The sequence below is a fragment of the Lynx canadensis genome, chromosome A3 (assembly GCF_007474595.2).
Source record: "Lynx canadensis isolate LIC74 chromosome A3, mLynCan4.pri.v2, whole genome shotgun sequence".
Classification (NCBI taxonomy): Eukaryota; Metazoa; Chordata; class Mammalia; order Carnivora; family Felidae; genus Lynx; species Lynx canadensis.
Window position 1 is genome coordinate 1,783,293 of NC_044305.1, and position 19,775 is coordinate 1,803,067.

The 19,775-nt window shown below is 63.2% G+C and overlaps 1 protein-coding gene across 1 annotated transcript in view; it reads right to left on the reverse strand.

Annotated features, from left to right (window-relative positions):
- CDH4 (cadherin 4) overlaps nucleotides 1-19,775 on the reverse strand; it is a 540,404-nt gene that overhangs the window by 5,021 nt on the left and 515,608 nt on the right. The window contains exons 9-11 of the mRNA XM_032592549.1: nucleotides 10,583-10,768; nucleotides 3,191-3,444; nucleotides 2,581-2,723 (exon numbers count right to left, since the gene is read on the reverse strand). Of these exons, the coding sequence (XP_032448440.1) occupies nucleotides 2,581-2,723; nucleotides 3,191-3,444; nucleotides 10,583-10,768 (583 nt within the window). The remainder of the gene's footprint in view (nucleotides 1-2,580; nucleotides 2,724-3,190; nucleotides 3,445-10,582; nucleotides 10,769-19,775) is intronic.

Consider the following 19,775-nt stretch of genomic DNA (forward strand, 5'->3'; position numbering starts at 1 on the left):
TGCACACATGCAAACACACCCGTGCACACGCGCGCGCACACACGCAACACGCATGTGTGCACGCATGCATGTGCACAGTCGCCCACAGCACACAGCTGCATGCACACGCGTCCATGCATGCAACACAACGTGTACACATGCGCACACACACGCATACACGTGCACTCATGGATGCACACACATGCAAACACACACGCCCACGCACACGTGCACGCACACACACACATGTACGCGCACACATGCACGCACACACGCCTGCACACATGTGTATGTATGCGCGCACAAGTTGCCCACAGCACTCACGCGCACGCGCGCGTGCACAGTTGCCCACAGCACTCACACAGTTGTCCACAGCACTCAACACGCATGCACGCATGCACACGCACACGCACAGTGTGCACACACGCACATGCCCACCGTTGCCCACGGCACTCACGCAGGGCTCTACTGATGCGCGGCTGCAGACGGCGCTCACCAGCCGGGCCCCACCCCTTCCGGGCCCCGTGCCGCCGGCACCCGCCTTCTCTTTCCCGAGCCTGGGCTCCTTGCGGCCAAGGCTGTCCTCCGTCCTAGGAGGCTGGGTGCAGCCTCCCCTTTTCGGGCTGCCCTCTACTTTCTGCTGCTTTGGCCACGGGTTCATTTAAAACCACTTTCTAATCCGGCAGCTTGAGCTGCTGGAGGAGGGGCACCACCCCCGCCAGCGGGGCTGGCGCACCTCACGGTCAGCTTCCAGGGCCGGGCTTTCGCAGACCCGGAGGGTCAGGGAAGCCAGGAGGGAGGCCAGCAGGTGGTGACCGGGCCCCAGCTTTCACTTGCCGTGGGACGAGCCTTTGTGCGAGGGCTACTCTCGCTCCCGAAGCCTCAGCGGCACCACCGTCCTAGAACCCACCGGGCGTAGGTCTGCCTCAGGACCTTTGCACATGCTGCTGCCTAACTCTGGGACTCCCCTGAGACCCCATCTTCCCTTGGCTTGTTCCTTCTGGTCCCACAGGTCTTGGCCCCGCGGCTCGGGAGCACAGCTGGAAGCCCTGGCCCCTCCCTCCCATGCCCTGCTTTGTTTTCTTCCAGAACTTGCTCCCTGAAATTATCTGGTTGACTTGTTTCTCATTCGTCTCGTGGGGGCAGGAGGCTGCTAAGTTGTCCACTAATATCCATTTCCCTGTTTGTCTTTAAAAGACCTGGAGTCCCAGATTTTATCTGGGATCATCCCTGCCCAGCCAGAAGACATATTTCTCAACATCCCTCGCAATGAAACGTGGCTTCGTGGCTAAGTCCTGGCCTTTACGAGCTGGGGTGGAAGTCCTTAGAAGGGCAGAAATGTGTCCCTGCCTTTCTTGGTCTGCCTCCTGTCTGCCGGCATGTGGTCGTGACGGCTGGAGCACGGCAGCCATTGTGGACCGTGCTGTAGCTCGCTGAAGACACACAGGTGGCCAGAGAGAGCCTGCTTTCTCAAACCAGACCCCGGACCCACGGCTGCCGGCCTGCCTCCAGTCTTCTTCCGCGTGGGAGAAAAGAAACCTCACTCACGCTGCGATTTCTATCACCGTTACGCGGCTGGACCTGGTTCTAGCTGACACACGGGCCCCTGGAATGTCAGCCTTGTCTGTTCGGTCGGCTGATGAGCGCCTGGCACACAGCAGGAGCTCGTGGCAACGACAGCACTGGCAGTGGCGCCGACCTGGGCTGGGCCCTGTTCCCAGTGCTTCAGGGGGCACCAGCTCATCAATTCTCACAGCCCCAGTGGAGGCGGTAGGGTTATCCCCACTTTGCAGAGGAGGAAACCGGGGCACGGAGCGGTCAGGTCTCTCCCCACCACTAAGTGGTGCCGGACTGATTCCTGGCTCTGGGACCTTTCCTCTCCCCTCCTGTGCAGAGTTGGGTAGACACCCTGGGCTCTGGGCCTTGCCGGCTCCTGGGTGCCCTGGATCCGGGGCGGGGTGGCCACGGGGCCTGGGGTCCCAGCACCCATCTGTCCACACCCCTGGGAGGCCCCAGTGCTCGTGAACCTTCTTCCTGCCCCATCCTGGCTCCACTGCTGCCGCCTTTGCTCAGCCCTCCCTCCCTCCCCCCTGCCCAGCCCTCCTGCCTCAGCCCAGTTCACCTTCACCCCTACCCGAGGCCCCTTGGGGTTCCCCAGTCTGGCTCAGGGGCCTCGCCGTCACCCTCTCCGGGCTCCCAGGGCTCACACGGTTGGCACGTGGCTTCTCACGGGTGTCTGCCCTGCCTCTGGGGCCCCTCGTGGGCCCCTGCTCGGATGAGGCTGCCGGGGTCCGGGTCAGGGGTGGTCAGAGTCACAAGGGGCGGCATCCCGGGGCTGCTTGGAGGAGGCCCTTCCCCGGCCCCCTCTGGTGGTCAGGCAGCCCAGAGCTCTGAACGCATGCACAGAGGGGCCTGCCCGAGGGCACTGAAGGACGATGAGGTCCCCTTGCGCCTCCGCACAGGACACCTGGCGTGGCGGGTGCCCCCCTGCTCCCCTCCTCCACCTTCTCCGGGTGCTGGACGGGCCTCACTCGGTCTCCCTGCCATAAAGCGCACGGCAGGGGTGAGCACCCGACAGTCGCCCCCTGGAGTGGGACGCACCGTTGTCAGCTGCCAGGAAGGTGGCCTCGTAGACGTTGTTTTTGATGTAGAGGGATTCGCGGTCAAGGACGGCTGCCGTGGTGATCTGACCGTTGGTGGCATTAATGTGCAGCCAGTTTGCTGGGTCCGACAGTTTGGAGTATCTGAGGAGGGAGGAGGTGAGGAGGTGAAGGGGGGAATGACCCCGAGCCCCCGGCCTGCCCTGGCCACCGGGCCCGCCAGCCTGCACTTGGCAGGACGCGGCCCTCGCCGGGCGCCCGCCTGGACCCCGGGGCTTTCCCTGCCGCCCGGGATGGGGTCCTCCCTCAACAGCGGCTCACGGTCGCCGTGGCGGACGGGTTCCCGATCCTCACAAGGACCCCAGGAGGCAGATACTCTCATTGTCCCCTCTTTACAGACGGGGAGACTGAGGAACTAAGACGGAGAGGCCAGGGGACCCGCAGCGACCTGGACCAGGACCGACCTGACTCGAGATACTGCTGAACGTGTTGAAAGCTTTCCACCTTCTTGGGTGAGCGCCTGTATCACACGGGCCGGGTGATCCCCGCCGTCCCCAGCCCGGAGCTCCTGGTGCCCCCTGCCCGGACGCACAAGACGGGTCGGGACCCACCTCACGGCCTGCTGCATGAACCGGTCGGGGTCCACCGCCGAAAACGTGGTCAGTACGGTGCCGGTGGGCACGCCCTCCTCCAGGCGGATCAGCTTGTGGTTCGAGGGGAAGTAGGGCGCCTCGTTGATGTCCACGACGGAGATGGTCACCCCTGCCGTAGACTGGAAGGACATCTGGATCCCACTGGCCAGGGGCGCCTGGTTGGACACCATCACGGTCAGCATGAACGCTCTGTTCAGCTCGTAGTCGACTGCCTGGAACAAGGGAGGCCCCAGGGGGTGAGCCGGCACAGGCACCCACGGGGCCGGCTCAGAGGGTGGGGGCCGTGGGCTGGTTGGTCTGCACCCGCCGCCCCGGTCTGTGCCTGCGCCTCCCGCCCGCTCTGTGCCCAGGAGGCCGGTCCCTAGGGAGGCCGGCCCCTCGTCTCTGGCTTCCCGTGGAGTTTGCCAGCGGGGGGAGAAAGAGTTTGGGGAAAAGGGCCCCCGCCGCGCCTTCCCATCATGCCGTGCGACGTCGGTGGCAGGGCTCCCGGGGGCTCCGGCTCCCAGTGGCGGCACCCCTCTGCGGCTCCCTCGTCAGGTGCCGCTCCCTCCAGCCTGGCTCGCTCAAGGCCCCCGCTGCTGCCTGTCTAGGGGTGCGCTACTAGGTGCCACGGGGGGGTCCTCTTCTGTTGTTCTGACCCGCCCAGCAGCCTCAGGACACTCACGCATCAGGTCTGTGGGTTCCCTTCCCTCTGGCGTGGCCCCTACGCTAACATGATTCCCGGTTACGCCCTGTTGGGGCACCGGGAGCCTGACTGATAAATGCCAGAGCTCAGGGAGGGAGGGAGGCTGTACGGAGGCGCTGGGGCCCCGGCACACGTCACTGCACGTAACGGCTCAAAGGTGGGCTGCGGCAGTCTCACTGGAAGCCACGCAACACGACATGACACGACACCCCAGGACACGACGGGACCCCCTGTAGCAGCACCTCAAACTCCTGTTCAGACCCTTGCGGGGTAACCTACGCACGGACGGGTCCCCCCCGCGGTATCTGGGTGGTTCACGGAGGGTGTGCTCCCGAGGCAGCCCGGATGCCCAGAGCGCCGACTGGGCGAGCCGAGCGGGCCGCACGGGCGCAGCGGGAGGTGTGAGGAATGAGGAAGACAGTGAACCGAGGTGGACGGAGCTCCGGGATCTGCCGGGGAGCAGAAGCAGGTGCGCAGGAGGGGGAGGAGCTCGGGGTTGTGTGTGTAGCTGTTCGCATCCGTGGAAAGGAAGACCGTAGGGGTGAATCGCAAGAACGCGTGACCATGGTCCCCTGCCAGCTGGGGGACGGAACAGGGTGGAGGGAAGGGCCGGGGGCATGAGTTTGCTGGGCACACGCCGTCACAGAGCTTTGGCTCTGGAGCCGTATGGCACCTTACACAGCCACTGGTAAGACAGTACGAGTAATGTTAGACGTGTAAAGCGATCTCCGAAAATTGCAAGCAAACTGAAATAAATGAAGTCAACTGTATATCAACATGACTCTCAAGAGAATAATGATTTCAGGTGACCAGGGCAATATGTAGATGGTAGTTCTCTCTCTCTGTCTCTCTCTCTCTCTTTTTTAATGTTTACTTTTGAGAGAGACAGAGGGAGAGAGAGAGAGAGAGGACAGTGAGGGAGGGGCAGAGAGGGAGGGAGACACAGAATCCGAGGCAGGCTCCAGGCTCCCAGCTGTCAGCACAGAGCCCGACACGGGGCTCGAACCCATGAACGGTGAGATCGTGACCTGAGCCGAAGTCAGACGCTCAACCGACTGAGCCACCCAGGCGGCCCCTGGGCTTATTTTTAAAGCCTCTGATGTATATTCCAGGATAAGGTAAATAAACGCGTGTAATAACGTGGTTTAGGAAATAAGATTTTCCGGGTACGAGAAAGGAAAGACGAGTATGAAGTCACCGAAGTTAAGTAAAAATCCTCCAGTGTTAAATTCGAATAGAACGGCCATCGGAGTCAGTGAAGTGAATGGAGCCGGGCAGGGTGGGCTCGTGAAGGGTTGTTCCTCGCTCTGCCCCCTGGGACCCCGAGGAGAAACGGCAGGCAGGCAGCAGCGAGCCCCTCCGCCGTCCGGATGCTGGCTTCTAAGTACCCTTCTCACTGGAGAAATGGCCGACCCAGACGGGAGGCAGGCCAGGCCGCGAGATGAACTGGGGGCGTCCGGTTGGGCCACGGTGCAAGGAAGCACTCAGGAAGGGACCAGGAACCAGCCAGGGGAGTTCCCACCGGCCAGAACCGATCATGACTGCAGCTGACCAAAGCACGGTGAAGACATAAAAATCCACACATTCTTAACCGTAGTGAGAAGATGAACACACACACACACACACACACACACACACACATTTTGTTTATTGCTCTGGTGGGATGATGAGTGGTCTCCAAAGACGTCCAGGTCCTGCTGGAATCTGTGACCACGTCGCCCTCCACGGCACAGGGACTTTGTGGACATGATGAAGTTAGGGGTCTTGCAGTGGGAGATGGCCCAGGACTCCCCAGGGGGCCTGAAATGCCATCCGAGGGTCTTTACAAGGGGAGACAGAGGGACACAGCATCAGCTGTGTGAGCACCGAGGTTCTGGCTCTGAGGAGGCAGGAAGGGCCACAGTGTAGGGATGTGGTTTCTAAACTGGAAAAAGCAAATGGAATCCCCAGGGGGAGCCCAGCCTTGCCGGCTCCTCGGTTCCGGCCCAGTGGAGCTGATTTTGGACATCCGACTACCAGACGTGGGAGAGAATAGCGTGTGTGTTGAGCGCCTCCCCCGGGCTGGATGTGATTTGTTACGGCAGCACCAGAAACTCGGAGGGACCGCGGCCAGCCGCCAGGCTGAGAACGGACGAAGAGGAGTAACGCGTACAGGATTGATCTCGCGTGTCCTGTCGGGCCCCGTCCTGGTTTCGTGTTCCTATTTAGTGGCTTAGGGCAACACAATTTGTTATCTTACAGTTCTGGAGGTCGGAAGTCAAAACTCAGCGTCGCCGGGCTGAGGTCAAGGTGTGGGCAGGGCCGCGCCCTCCCGGACACTTGCCTTCTGCAGCCCCCGGAGCCCCCGTGCTCCTGGCCCCTCCTCCCCCTTCCGAACAGCAACCTGCCCCGTGTGGTGCTGTCTGAGCTCTGCCTCTTCCGCACGGCTCCTCCGACGCTCACCTCCTGCCCCCGTCTCGCAAAGAGGCTGAGTCCAGGGGGCCCACCCGGACTTCCCGGGGAAGCGTCCTTTCCCAGAGCCCCTAGCTGACTGGGACTCGGGCCCGGGCATCTCTGGGGGGCCGCTGCTCTGACCACCGCGACCTGCCTTTCACCTAAGTGCACAGCCCTTGCTGCTGAGGGCAAGCTCTTTAGTACTGACTCATCGCAGCCAGGGAACGACTGATTCTTAAAAGCACCGTTTTGTACAAGTGGAGACACGTATCCGGACAAGGGCCACCAGCAGATGATAAGACCAGCGGAGGCGGACCGACGGAGGACTGCACGTTTGCGGGTACGAAACGTCACGCCGCAGCCCGCGTGCCGGTCATAAGGGGGGGGGGGGAAGAGTCAGGTCTACAAGGACGGAAGGGGCTGTCAGCGCCCGAGCCCAGTGGGCAGGCTTACGTGGCCAGAGAGGGACGGCCAGGGGCTTCCTGATGGGACTCCTCCGCTCCAGCCGCAAAGCTCGTCCCCACGGAGGGACCCTGCAGGTCTAAATCCCAGGGCACGGGAATTGTGGGAGAAGAGGAGCAAGACACCTCGTGATGAAGTGACTGGACAAATCCGCCACGCGGGGCCAGATTCCGTCGGCCATCTGCCGCTGTGTCTATGACAGGTGGATGGTGGACGGGACGGTGGAATCCTCTAGAGTATGAGAGGTTCGAGAGATGCTACGACCAAAGGCACGCAGGGACCCCGTTCAGATCCAGGTCTGAAAAACCACCGCAGACAGACACTTTCAGGAAGGTTAAGGGGAACGGAGCACAGATTTGGACCGGAGACTCTGAAGGAAACACGGCCCGGGTCTGGTACGTGGTTACGTAAGCGGAACGTGTGTCTGAGGGCGATGCATCCTGACACACTTAGGGGTGGAGAACCACGAGGCCGGGGACTGAAAAACGCATTTCAGCCACAAGTGTGGATGGCGGGGGATACGGAACAGGCTCACGGCTGTCCGACTCCTGCCAGTTTCCACGGAAAGTAGTCGAACGTGCTTCTGCTTGGAGAGGAATGTATCTGCTGTGTCAGTTTTCGCTGCGGACCCCCTACTTGCTGGTGGCGGGGCCGCCCCGCTGATCCGACCTGAGCCCCCTCCCCCCCCACCCAGGCCCATCCCCAGCAGCTCGTTTGTGAGCATTAGAAACCTTACACGCACTGCATCAAAGCCACGCCTTCTCAGCTACTGCGACAGAGGGGGTATTAAGTAGGACACGAAGGAATTTAGGAGCAGTGAATAATATTACGGGGTGGGCGCGGGGCTTCAAGAGACCCCGGGGCCGGCCCCACGGCAGAGACCGGGGCTCTGGCCTGATGTCCCCATCGCCCTCTCCAGGCGTGGTCCCCGCGGGCCTCCGGGAGCCCCGCCCCATCCCCACCACGAGACGCCACGTCCTTCCGTGGCACAGGCCGTGTCACGACTGCCGTCTTCCCCTGCCCCTCACAGCCCTTTGAGGAGGGGCTTCACCTTGTGTCTCAGCACAGAGCCAGCGTGGGTCAGCCTGGGGCAGCGGGGGATGGTCTGACGCCTCCCTGGTCGCCCACCGCTACCCATCACCTGGCACGCGATGCTGGGTGCTGCGAGGCGCGTGTTTGCGGGAGGGCCTTGATGTCACCCGGGCAGGACCCTCACCGGCCCCAGCGGGCGGCCAGTGTGGTGAGGCATGCTGGCCCGAACCATACTGGGGGACTTCAGGCCAGAGCCCACGAGCCCCTGTCCCTCCCAGGTGTGGGCTTGTTTCCTCCGTCCTGATGTCCGATCGCCTCCAGGCCCACAGCACACACCTGCACCCACGCTGTGTCCAGGGCCCCCCGGGGCCAAACGGCGGCTGGTGTCCTAGCGCCTCCCCCAGGACCCCCCGAGAGCCGTCTGGGGACGGGGCGACGCCACTTAAGTGTGATGGTTTTGTCCGCGAACGAGCCACCACAGGAAGTAATCTTTCTCCCTGTTTATTGGTTCATGTCCCCGGGGGACACGGAATAATGCTGCGTGTAATGCATTAAGATAGTGTCACCGGTCTGAGTGAGAACGCCTTCCAGAAACACTGTTACGGCCAGTAACCGTCTGTAGGAGGGCGAAATAAAACACACTTGTAATGGGGAAATCGATAGGTAATCTGCCCCTCCAGCTTCCATCAGGGCGGCTGTGCGTGCTCCCTGGTCTCACCGTGGCTGCCTCCCCGGACGTGGCCAAGACCCTTCGCTGAGAGGCGAGGGGCTGGGGGCACCCTGCTGAGGGGGGATTCGCTTCTGGGCGGGAGCTGTCACCTGTGGGGCTGCGGGGCTGGTGGAAGGAGGGGCTTGTGGGGGCCGCACGCCCTGTTCCCCCCGATCCCTGGTCCCCTGCCCCCCTGCGACCCCGCTTCGGCCTCTGGGAGCCTTACTGCTGCCGAGGGGGGGGGACAGAAGAGGCCAATTCTTGGCTTTTCTGATTCAAAAGCTGAGGTCCAGGTGAGGCAGGAGAAAGGGCCTGTGATTGGTCTGCGCCTGTGGTTTTCTCCTTGGAAGAGATTGTGGTTTCATGGTTGGAGGAGGGACAGGAGGGGGACGTGTGGGGAGAGGCCGGGGGCTCTCGAGGAGGCTGGGGATGGTGACAGATGCCCACCGGGGCTGGGGGCCTGGGAGCAGAGCGGCTGTGCCCCAGCTTGGCTAGAGCCTGAGAGATAGCAGGCCCAGTGGGGCTGGGGAGGAGGGGGCCGGGGGCGTGGGGGGCAGGGCAAGACCTGCCCGAGGGGACTGTGTATTTCCTCAGACTTCAGGGCCGAGGGACAACGCAGCCAGCCCGGGCCAGGGGGCTGAGGGCCAGGCTGGCCACACATATCTCTGCAGTGGCCCAGGGGTGCTCTCCTCCCCTACCCGGCACCTTGTCAGCCCCGAAGGCAGAGGAGGTCCCAGGACTCTGGGGGGCACAGGGGCTGGAGACAGCAGGCGGGTGGTGTGACAGAAGGCAGGCACACCTGCGGCAAGAACGTCTCCGTGGCTCCTTCTCACGCCCCCCCTGCAGACTGTCAACTCCGCGGGCCGGGCAGTGATGTGTACCCAACACAGGGCCCGATGCCTCCAAGGGACCTGGGGACCCTGGTGGGATTGAGGTGACCTTCCTTGAACACTGGGGGACGGGTGGGGAGGCAGCCAGTCCGTGTCATGACAGCAGCTGTTCCTGTCAGGTGAGCTCTCACTGCCTTCCAGGCGCTGTTCCAGGCGCCGCCCTGCCCTTCTCTGTCCAGGATCTACTGCGGTGTCAGCGACAGCCCTGCGCGTCTGGGGCACAGCGAGGGTGACTGGCCCGTGCCCGCGGTAAGGGAGCCAAGAGCCGGCTGCCTCTCCTGACTGCCCCCCACCGCCCGCGCCCCCTCCTGGCCACCCTCCTCTGCAAGACAATGTCTGAAAGGATGCCGTCTTTACCAAAGAACGCAAAATTAACCCGAACGTGCTTTCCAACACCCATCTTGCCTTAAAAAGACTTTGAACCGGGAGTCTGGAGGAAAGCCCCGGGTGGGTAGCAACGCAAAGAAGGAAAAACGGAGAAGCGTGGTGTGGGTGACGGATGCCATCTGCACACGCGGTCCGGGCTCCGTGGGACGGTGCGGCCGCCTGTGCGCCCGGCGTTAAGGGCCGTGAAACTCAGTCTTAGGTGCACACGTGGTAGGACTCACTTGTGACTTCTGACGAGCGCGCAGTCCTGTCTCCCGCACCGCGCTGGGGACGCAGGAGTCCCCCCAAGCCCCTCACCCTGCCCCCCGTCGTCACACCCCCATCCCCAACACCGTTCTTGACATTTGTCTATAAATCACGACACCAAATCCTGGATCAACACAGCACGGGGACGGGAAGGCACAGGCCTCAGCTGTTCAGAAAGGTACATGACAAATCTTCAGACGTTAGACAAACAAGTCCCGCCATGCCGGACGAGGAAACACTCCTTCGTGGCTGAGCTGGATTTATCTCCGGGATCCAGGGATGGGGTTCACCCATTCCTGGACTGAGGCAGGGATGTGGCCTTCAGGGAGGGGACAGGAGAGTGGTCTCTGGGGGGTGGGGGGGGGTGGCAGGTCAGGCCGCCCAGTCCCTGGAGGTCACACGACCAGGTCCTTGGGAGCCCGCCTCCCGTCCAGCAGGTGGGTCCCAGGGTCGCGGCCCCGGGGCGGAGCTCGCCACGGCTGGCAGGAAGCGAGGAGGGCACCCACCTTGACCACGGTGACCATGCCCTCGTTGGTGACGGGGTCCGTGCGGATGCTGAAGTGCCCCGAAGGGTCCCCGCTGATGATGCGGTAGAAGGCGTTCCAGTTTGGCGAGTGGGGCTGGTCTCGGTCCATCACGGTCAGGTTTGCAACCACCACCTCTACCTGGTTTTCGGGTACCTCCCCTGCGTACTGCAGAACACAAGGAGACAGTGTTCTCACCCTGTGAGGCCTCTCGACCAGCCCCGGGGATGCACCCCCTGTCGCCCGCAAGTGGGCCCATTTGGCGCGCACGGTGGCTGCTGAGAGCCCTCCGGGCCCCCCCCACCCCGCCCCCGCCCCCGCCCCCGGCTGGCCCGGGGCTCAGAGCCGTACCCACCACCTTCAGACCAAGGCTCACGGGCACCTGCACACACGTGTGCACCGGCCTCCCTCCTGAACCCCCTTCAGACCTTCCCCGTGTGCCCGGAGGCCCATCTGACAGCTGGGCACACGAGACACCACAGCACGTGCTCGCAGCGTGCAGGGCTTCCCGGGAGAATCCTGCCCGGGCTCCCCGCCCCCCGCCCCCGGTCCTGGCACCGTGCCGGGCGCTGCCCATGCCGTCTCCTCAGGGTAACCCTGTTCTCACCCCCATTTTACAGATGAAGCAAGAGAGGTTAAGAGACCCTGGGGCACCACAAAGTGGGGTGCAGAGCGCCAGTCCTGAGGACCAGCCCCCTGTCACCGTGGGCCGGGTCACCGGCCGGGGAGGAAGGAATCCAGAGACAGTCTTGGGAGCGGCCCCAGGCAGCCTGGCTCCCAGCCCTCGTCCTCCCGGGCCCCCTCCGTGCCTGCCTAGTTTCAGCAGAAGTGGTGCCCGAGCCTCACAGGACTCCCCGTCACCACCACCCGCGGCGCACGAGGCCTCCCGGCCACGCTGCCCTGTGCCCACCAGGGGGCCGCGGCCCCAAAACGCCCTTTCGCCCCCCAGGACAGGCATGGCGTCGCTTTACGCGGAGGACAGTCTTCCTGTGCACCCAAGGAGCGGCGGGCCTTGGCCTGTGCTCCAGAACGAACTCACCACCCCTGAGTGCGTTTCGAAACGCCTGGCGGGGGGTGTCAGGCAGCCGGTCACACGTCCTCCACCACCTGAGTGCGTTCACGGCTCGGACTCTGCAGCTACCATCTGGGTTCTTTGACACTCTGCGTCCGGGGCTGACGGCAGCCCAAGGGCCAGGCCCCTACACACGGCGCCCCCGTGCGGGGCTGGCTGGCTGGCTCTGAGGGGACCCCCTCCCCCCCCCCGGGTGATGGACGCCAGCTGGTGGGTGTGGCATCCGGCCTCCCGTTCTCTCCCTCGGGAGCTTGGGTCATCCTGGGAGAGACTGGGCCCCTCCAGCCCGGCTCTGGGCCTGGATTGCCGCACTGGTTTCTGCCCCGGGCACTCGAAGATTCGGGCCTCAGCTGGTCGTTGGCGAGGGGGTTCTGGGTGCAAAGAACAGAAAATTGGGCCACAGTGCCTTGAACACAGGGGTTGACTTCCCAGAACCGGGAGCCTGAAGGCCGAGGGTGGCCATCGGTGGTTCTGTGGGTCAGTGACGTCGGGGCTGGTGGCTCTGCTCTTTCTGGCTTCCTGGAGGTCAGAACCCTGCAGCTCGGCCAGTGTGTGCTTGGTGTGCGGCTCCGGGGACCTGGGGCCTCAGGCCCAGCGAAGGAGGAACCGGAGCCCCGGCAAGGTCGGCTGCCTCCGGGGCTGCAAAGGGCTCTGTTCAACCCAAGGTAAGAGCACAGACCTTCACCTGCACTTCACAGGCTCAGGAGAGGCTCCTGTGTCAGCCTCCTGGACTTTGGGCATCGACATCCTGCCGGGAACACCACAGCCCAGCCGCTCAGGCGCGCATAAGGGGCCCTCGTCACCTGGTCCTCGCAAGTCTTCAAACCCTGATAGCATCACCTTGTCAGCAAGAACAATTGTGAATTTATCCAAGAAGGATCTCTCCCACCAGGCCCTCAGACGCCGTCCCACGCAGCAGCACGAGATCCTATCGTGGGATTCGGGGGTGCTGGTGCCCGTGACCATTCCGAGCTAATGGCCTGTGGCCGCTCCCGTTCCTCCAGCAGGTCCCGGTCGCCGCTGTCCTCCCGAGCCTGCCTCCACCAGCCGAAGCTGCGGCCCCGGGGGCCAGCGTCTGGGAGGCGCACTGGTGGGCGTTCTTCCCTCCATCCCCAGGGCCCCAGGGACTCAGCCGGGAGCAAGGGGGCCGGCCCCTACCCTCGTGGGACTGTGGGGTGCCACAGTGCACAGCATCAAGGTCCTGGCAAGGGACAGCAGGGCTATTCAGCCCAGTGGCCAGAGACCCAACGTGGAGGGGGGAGGCGGAGCCCTGCCTGACTGGGGTCCCAGGCACTTGTTGTCGGGGAGGGAGCGGCCCTGCCATCGCTGTGGGTGGGGCGGGGTCCTGGGGCTGAGAGGCCTCAGGTAGAGGACCACGGGGGCAGGGCATTCAGAGGGCACTTTGCCGAGGTTTGGCCACGAGGCCTGGAGAGTGCAAGGGAGGGTTGGGGGGCTGGGGGCCAGGAGGCGGGTCGTCCTGGGGGGGGCACAGGGCTGCTTCGGGCAGTGTGTGCGTGCGTGTATGCATGCGGGGTGCCCTGGTTCCTGGAGCTCTCAGGAGGAGCACAGGTGTGGGGTGACGCCCCCCAGTGGTCCTCAGGGAGGTGGGAGCTGGGCAGAGGAAGCAGCGGAAGGCCTGGAGCCGGCACAGTGGCCCCCCTGCATTCGTGGGGGGGCGGTGGGGGCAGGGAGACTCAAGGCCCCCTGCTGGGGCCAGTCTGCTAACCGCACTGAGCCAGCAGGCCTAGGTCCCACCGCCTGGTGTCGCTTGAGCCTCCGGAGACACACCTCCCCCTGGTGGATGCTCGCCCCGGGCCTCCCTGCCACACCCAGGGCCATGCCCTCTGCCGGATGTCACCGTGTCCCCAGTGCAGGAGGCGCTCTTGGAGGCTGTGACCACCCGGGGGCTGCCGACCTGGGCTGAATGAGAACCGAGTTTGTCATCCACAAAACGGGCACGCCGCCTCCCGCGAGGCTCGGGGATGGAGAACAGGCACGAAGGGCCTGGCACACTGCCCGGCCCGGCTCCGGGCCCTGAGCACAGCTCCCTGGCTGCAGAGGGAGGGCCCAGCTCCCCGGGAGCGGAAAACAGCACCTACCATACCGGGCGAGGCCACTGCCCGAGGGAGCCCGTCCAGGTGGGCGCAGGCCTGGCTTGGCCTCAAGCAGCCGTGGAAGCTTAAGGGGGTCCCTCGGCCCCTCTGAGCGGGTTTCCTCAACTGAAGACCGGGGCCAGGGACGCCCGCTACCCACCTCCCAGGCGGCAGGGGGGGAGCCGGCGAGCAACGTGTGCCCTCCCCGGACCGTCTAGGAATTCAGAGTAGGGATGACCCAGAGCATCTGTGGTCCTGGGGCCTCGGCGCCCGGACTCTCGTGAGGGGCTTCGTGGGAATGGAGGCCTGGCAAACGACAGGGCCAAGTTCAGGCCATAGCCCGTCTTGTTAATAAAGTCTGATCGGCACACAGCCACGTCCCTTCATTTACATGTTGCCTGTGGCGGAGTCCACTGATTGTGACCTGGAGCTCCCAGACTTGGAAGTGATGGCTTTACGCCCTTTACAGAAAAGATCGCGGACCCCTCTCGAGGCCGCGATGCTCCCCACGTCGGTGATTCAGAAATGGGCACGTGGCCTCCACCAGCCAACCGGGGCTCACCGAGTTCTGGTGCCGTCTCTGGCCTGGGTGTTGCGCCCACACCTGCCTGAAAGCGTCGGGTGCGGTGGGGCCGCAATCGGCAGCCTGAGGGTGCCAAGCCCAGAGGAGGCGTGTCCCAAGGGAGGCTCCCGGCGGCTCGTGGGGCCTGGGTCCAGCCGTGCCTGAAGTCAGTGCTTGGTTTTTGGCCTCTGAGACCCGAGGAGTTTTCTTTTCGGTTAAGTCGCCAGAGTCAGTAACTTTTTGGTTAAGTTTCTTTTTGGTTAAGACTGTTAGGCTGCCTGACTGTCTGGCGCCTTCCGAATCCCGTTCTTTATTTTCTACAAACTTGCTTTCGCAGCTTCCTCTACGGCCACGAGCTGGTCAGGTGGCCTAGGACCTGCCGGTCGCATGCGCCTGCCTGGCTGATTCCGAAGCGAGACGGAGAGGCCCCGTGCGCTGGCCCCTCCGGGGATGGCGCCCAGTTCAGCGTGGGCAACAGGAGGGGCTGCTCCGGCTGGAGCCTCCGTGCCCGACACGGCGGGCCCTTGGGTCTTGTGACCGCTCACAGCTCTGGCAGCTTTCCTCTCTGTTTGGATGACTGGGGTGGTCCGGGCAGTGTCACCTAAGAGCCAGGCTTTGGGTGTGCCCCCGCGGGTCACCACAGCTGGCCCGATGGGCACCTCTGTCTGCTCTGCTCTGCCTCTGTCTCCGGAGTGTGGGGTCCGTCCCAGAGCTTCACGGCACAGGCGAGACCTGTGTGTCCCGGAGCCCGATTCCTCCCAGACTCTGGGTGAAGTTTATTCCAAGAGTCTATTTTAATTCATGCGAGTTTAATAAAGGTTCACAAAGAAGGGCCTTAAGCTGATAAATCTGGTTTAGGATTTTCTTATTAACCTTCCCCTAGCCATAATGAGTTTTTAATTTAATTTTTTCAGGTTTTCGGGCACAGGGAAAGCCTCTCCCATGCCTCATGGGATGCGAAGGCAGATATTTGGGAAAGAAGGAATTTTAAGATCACTGGAACACAGTGTCTCGCCTAGATGGTAATCCAGAATTCAAATGTAGCCCCATCCCCGGGGGCGGGGAGGATTTCATCTAGCACAAACACAGCTCGGAGGCAGAAATCCGCAGGGCTCCCAGGGGAAGGTCACATTAGCATAGAGGAGGATTTGGGTGGGGACAGTGAAGCCCAGCAGGATTCAGAGAGGACGGAGAATGCCAGCCTGTCCACACCCCACAGCATAACCCGTGAGGCTGTGTTTTTGTTTCTGTTCCGATCACTTGGAACCATGGCTGGTCCTAAAAGTCCTAAAAGACGCGTGCGTGGGCCGGAGGACTTGACCCTCCCCCAGCCGCCTCTTGGGATGCAGGACACCCCCTCCTCTCCAGTCCGCACCCCCTGCACTGGTGGGGCATCTAACCGGGAAGGAGGGGTGCCCTCCCTGACCTGGAACTCAAAGACGTGCCACAGTCATTAGCAGAGCCTGGAGAGCCGGCCCCGGGAGTCCCCGTCTGGCCAGGATGGGGCTGTGATGCTGGGGGGGCACCTGGGGAGGGGTCTCCGTGGCCCCCCCCGGGCACACACCAGCACTGCCCCTCCATTTGTCCTTGGCTTCTGCTGGCACATGTAACTACGGATGCGCCTCTGGACATTCCATTGGTTTTATTGTTTAGAATTTACTTTTGTATCCAGTAAAACCATGATGGTTTCTGCTGGGTTCTGAGTTCAGATCAGAATCAGATTGGAGGACCAGTGGCCCTGATCCAGAAGCAACCTGAAGGCTGTCTTTATTCACCCTGCACATCACAGGGGAGGGACTGAGGTCTGGGGGCCAGGATGCCCCCCTGAGCCTCTGTCCCCACCCCGAGGAGCTGTCCCCAGAGGAGGCAGATAGCGCACGGGGGTGCGCCCCACCTCACAGGGGAGGAAACAGGCACGGGGCCTCCCGGACCTGCCTGAGGTTAGCGACTGGGCTGTGTGGGAGACCGGTTAGCAGCTCCAGCCTCTGACCCCCATGTCTGCCTGCAGTCCGGCTGGGTGGGGACCCAGGGGGTCGAAGAACGTGTCATCTTTGGGAAGCGGACACCGGCATGGCAGGAAGGGCTTGTGGTGGGATGTGATGTCGGGTAGGGACGGGCGCTCCCGCCTGCCGTCTCTCGGTGCTCGGAGGAGATCCGAGTAACTATTTATGGCAGAACTTTGCACTGAGTGTCCGTGCGCAGTTAAGGGTGTTGAGTCCGTGCCCGTTTTGAGATGCCAAATTCTGATTCTCAGGAACTCATGCTGAGTTCAAATCTCTCCCTTCTCCTGGGTTTGTGGACGTAAGTCGAAAAGCTGAGGAGACCTGGGATTCACAGGACCTGGGGGGCCAGAGCGGGCCCACTTTCAGGCGGTGCGGGCCCAGCCAGCCCTGGGGAGGGCGGAGTTCGCTGGGGGCCAAGTGCTGGCCTCCACACTCGCTGTCCTCCTGTCCCATCTCCAGAGAACGGGGGGGGGGGGGGGGGGGGGTGGAACTGCCATGATCACATGCCCTTTTGTTTTTAACACTAACACTGAATTTAACTAAATTACTTAATTTAACCACATTAATTGTTTTCACATGTAATCTCATCCATGCTTCTCTGGGGACAGGAAGCAGGCCACGCGGTCACCACGTACAGCGGGGGCGCCGGGTGGGGGGGGGGGGCTCAGTCGGTTGAGCATCTGACTCCTGACTTCTGCTCAGGTCATGATATCCCAGGGTCATGGGATCGAGCCCCGAGTCAGGCTCTGTGCCAAGAGTGTGGAGTCTGCTCAGGATTCTCTGTCTCTCCCACTCTCTCTGCCCCTCTCCTGCTCTCTCTCCCAAATAAAGAAACAAGAGGAAACGCGTCTTATCAGCTGTCAGGTTTTAAACGGCCATAATAATGCATCTTAATGGCTTCTATCCACCCCCCCCCCCAACAGATGAGGAAACTGGGCTGACAGGGAGAGTTCTAGTGACTTCGCTGTGAGTCCCTCGCCTGCAGAGTGAGAGCTGGGGCAGGACTCCAGTGTGTGAAGGCGGGGGCCTGCTCGTGCTGCTGTGACGGGCTGGCGGCCGCCCGTGGCACGTTCAGAGTGCAGCACGGTTCCAGGCGTAAACCTTCACGGACACCAGTGGACGCTCCTGACATCCCCTTGGGACCGATGACGCTTTTGTGTAAAGTGGGGACATTGAGAGAGGTCCGGCTATCAGCCCAGGTTACAGGGCTAGGAGGGACCAGGCGGGGGGCTCGTGAGGGGCCTCCTGACTCCAGGCGAGTCAGGGGGAGGGTGGCTGAGCCGGTGGCAGGGGCCTGGGACCCTGGCTATCCAGGCTCCACTCCGGGACCCGAGGACGAAGCCAGCAGGAGGTCCTCGGGGCTGAGTGCGTCCTGGGGGCCACCGGCCCCCCACCCAGCTGACCCCCACGCTCACCCTCGAGGGGTGCTGAGTGTCCAATGGCCGTACAACCCGCCAGCCCTGCGGCGGGGGCACCTCGCGGCAGCACACGCACAGGGAAAATGACTTTTAATTAACATTTAAGGGTAGGAACTGGATCGTGCAAATCCCCCCCATCTCCTCAGCTTCTGCTGATTGTTCTTGATTAAGCTCGATAAAAATAGCCTGGCTGTGCGGGGATGCGGCTGGCCCTCGGCCCCGCCCACCACCCCTGTGCCAAGCAGTGTCCTGGGCCCCGCCTGTCACCCGTCTCCAGGGACACACCATGGGCCACCCTGACTCCCGAATCTAACGCACGATTGCCATGTGACCCAGTTACCAGGACGTTAGCACATGGGTGGGGGGGGGCGCGCACTCCTGCCTGGAAACTGGTCTCCCCCCCACCCCCCGCCGCAGCGGCCTTCGGGTCTGACCGTAGCGAGGCCGCCCCCTGAGCGCTGTCCTGGCGGACGTCAGGATCCGAGGTACCGCTGAAGCACTCCGCCTTGACTCTCGGACCCTGCGCCCACTCCAGGCCTGGGGCCTGCCCGAGGCCGGCCGGGGCACAGGAGGGGCAGGCGGGACGTCCCAGGGAGCCAGGCTGTGCCCACCTGCCCTTTGCCTGGACGGGGGTCACGTCTGGGATCAGATGCACCTTCTCTCCAGGGTCTCCGTGCGCTTCCGTGGCGCCCGCTTCTCAGAGGTGTGTGCGGATCAAGGGGTGCCCTCCTCCTGGTGCGTCCCCCCTCCTGGTGCCCCACACAGCGCTCCCTCCCCTCGCTCCCTCCCCGGCCCTCCCAGGACTGGCACTTGGGGGAGCCTGCGGGGGTTTCAGTGCGGCTGCGTGTGGAGGGGAAGACGGGGTTCGGGCTGGCAGAGCTGGGCTGGGGCTGGGCCGGTGGGGGGCAGAGGTGGTCCCCCCGCAGGCCTGCCCGCAGGAGCGGGTGTGGGGCAGCCGGGGGCCCTCGCTGTGGCCGCTGAACGTGCTCCGCCTCAGGAGGGGACAGGACAGCCACGTGGCAGAGGCGGGGCCCGAGGCAGCAGGCGCTCTGGGTTTGACTGTCTCGCTGTGTGACCTCGGGCAGCCCGGAACTAGCCCTCTGGGCCTCAGTCGTCTCTGGTGGAAAAAGGGGCAGTGGCCATGTATGTGATGACCACCGTGGCCACGTCAGGGAAAACCTCTCAGGAAACACAGAAGCTTCTAGGCATGACCACCAAGGCCACATCGGGGGGGAACGTCCTCTCAGGAAACACAGAAGCTTCTAGGCATGACCACCCTGGGCACGTTGGGGGTGGGGGGGAATCCTCTTAGGAAACACACAGAAGCTTCTAGGCGTGACAGCCATGATGCTACGGCTCCGTCCCCGGTCCGGGCGGCCATCTGCAGACACAGCAGTGGCACGGGGACACGGAGGACACGCGATGGTGGCCAGTGCACGTGGCTGTTCCGTGTCTCCTTCTCCCTCCGACGACTCTGTGTGAGCCTGACGTTATTCCCAAACGAGCACTGAAAACATCCCAAGGCCACTCAGAATCTACGGACACGGGAGGGTCTTGGAGACACATCGTGAGTGAAAGAACACAAGTCGGAGGACACCAGGCACGGAGCGGGGCGCAAGGTGGAGGCGGCGTGGGGCGGAAGGGGACGCCTTCGTCACGGTGGCTCCCTCGGTAGCTTTTCGGTTACGCTACCGTGTGTGCGAACTACCTGATTGGAAGCTCAGCCTGGTCTCCACTCTGCCTAGAACTCGTCTGTGGGCCTCGTGCGTAGAGCCGCACACGCAGTCACGGCGGCTCGCTTGGCTCAAGCTCCGTATCTGGACTTGGGATCAGAACGGGCCCCTCTGTTCCTGACGCCAAGAGGGATTAACTGCCTCGCCTCCTGGAGCCGGACCGGGCTGGCCGCCTGGACTGCATCAGGGAGGGAAGAAGGATGCGCAGCCGCCCAGGTTCCTGGGATAGTGATGCCTTAAGAGAAGCAGAGAAGACCCAGCCGGCTGGGGACGGCACCGAGACAAACTTCGTGA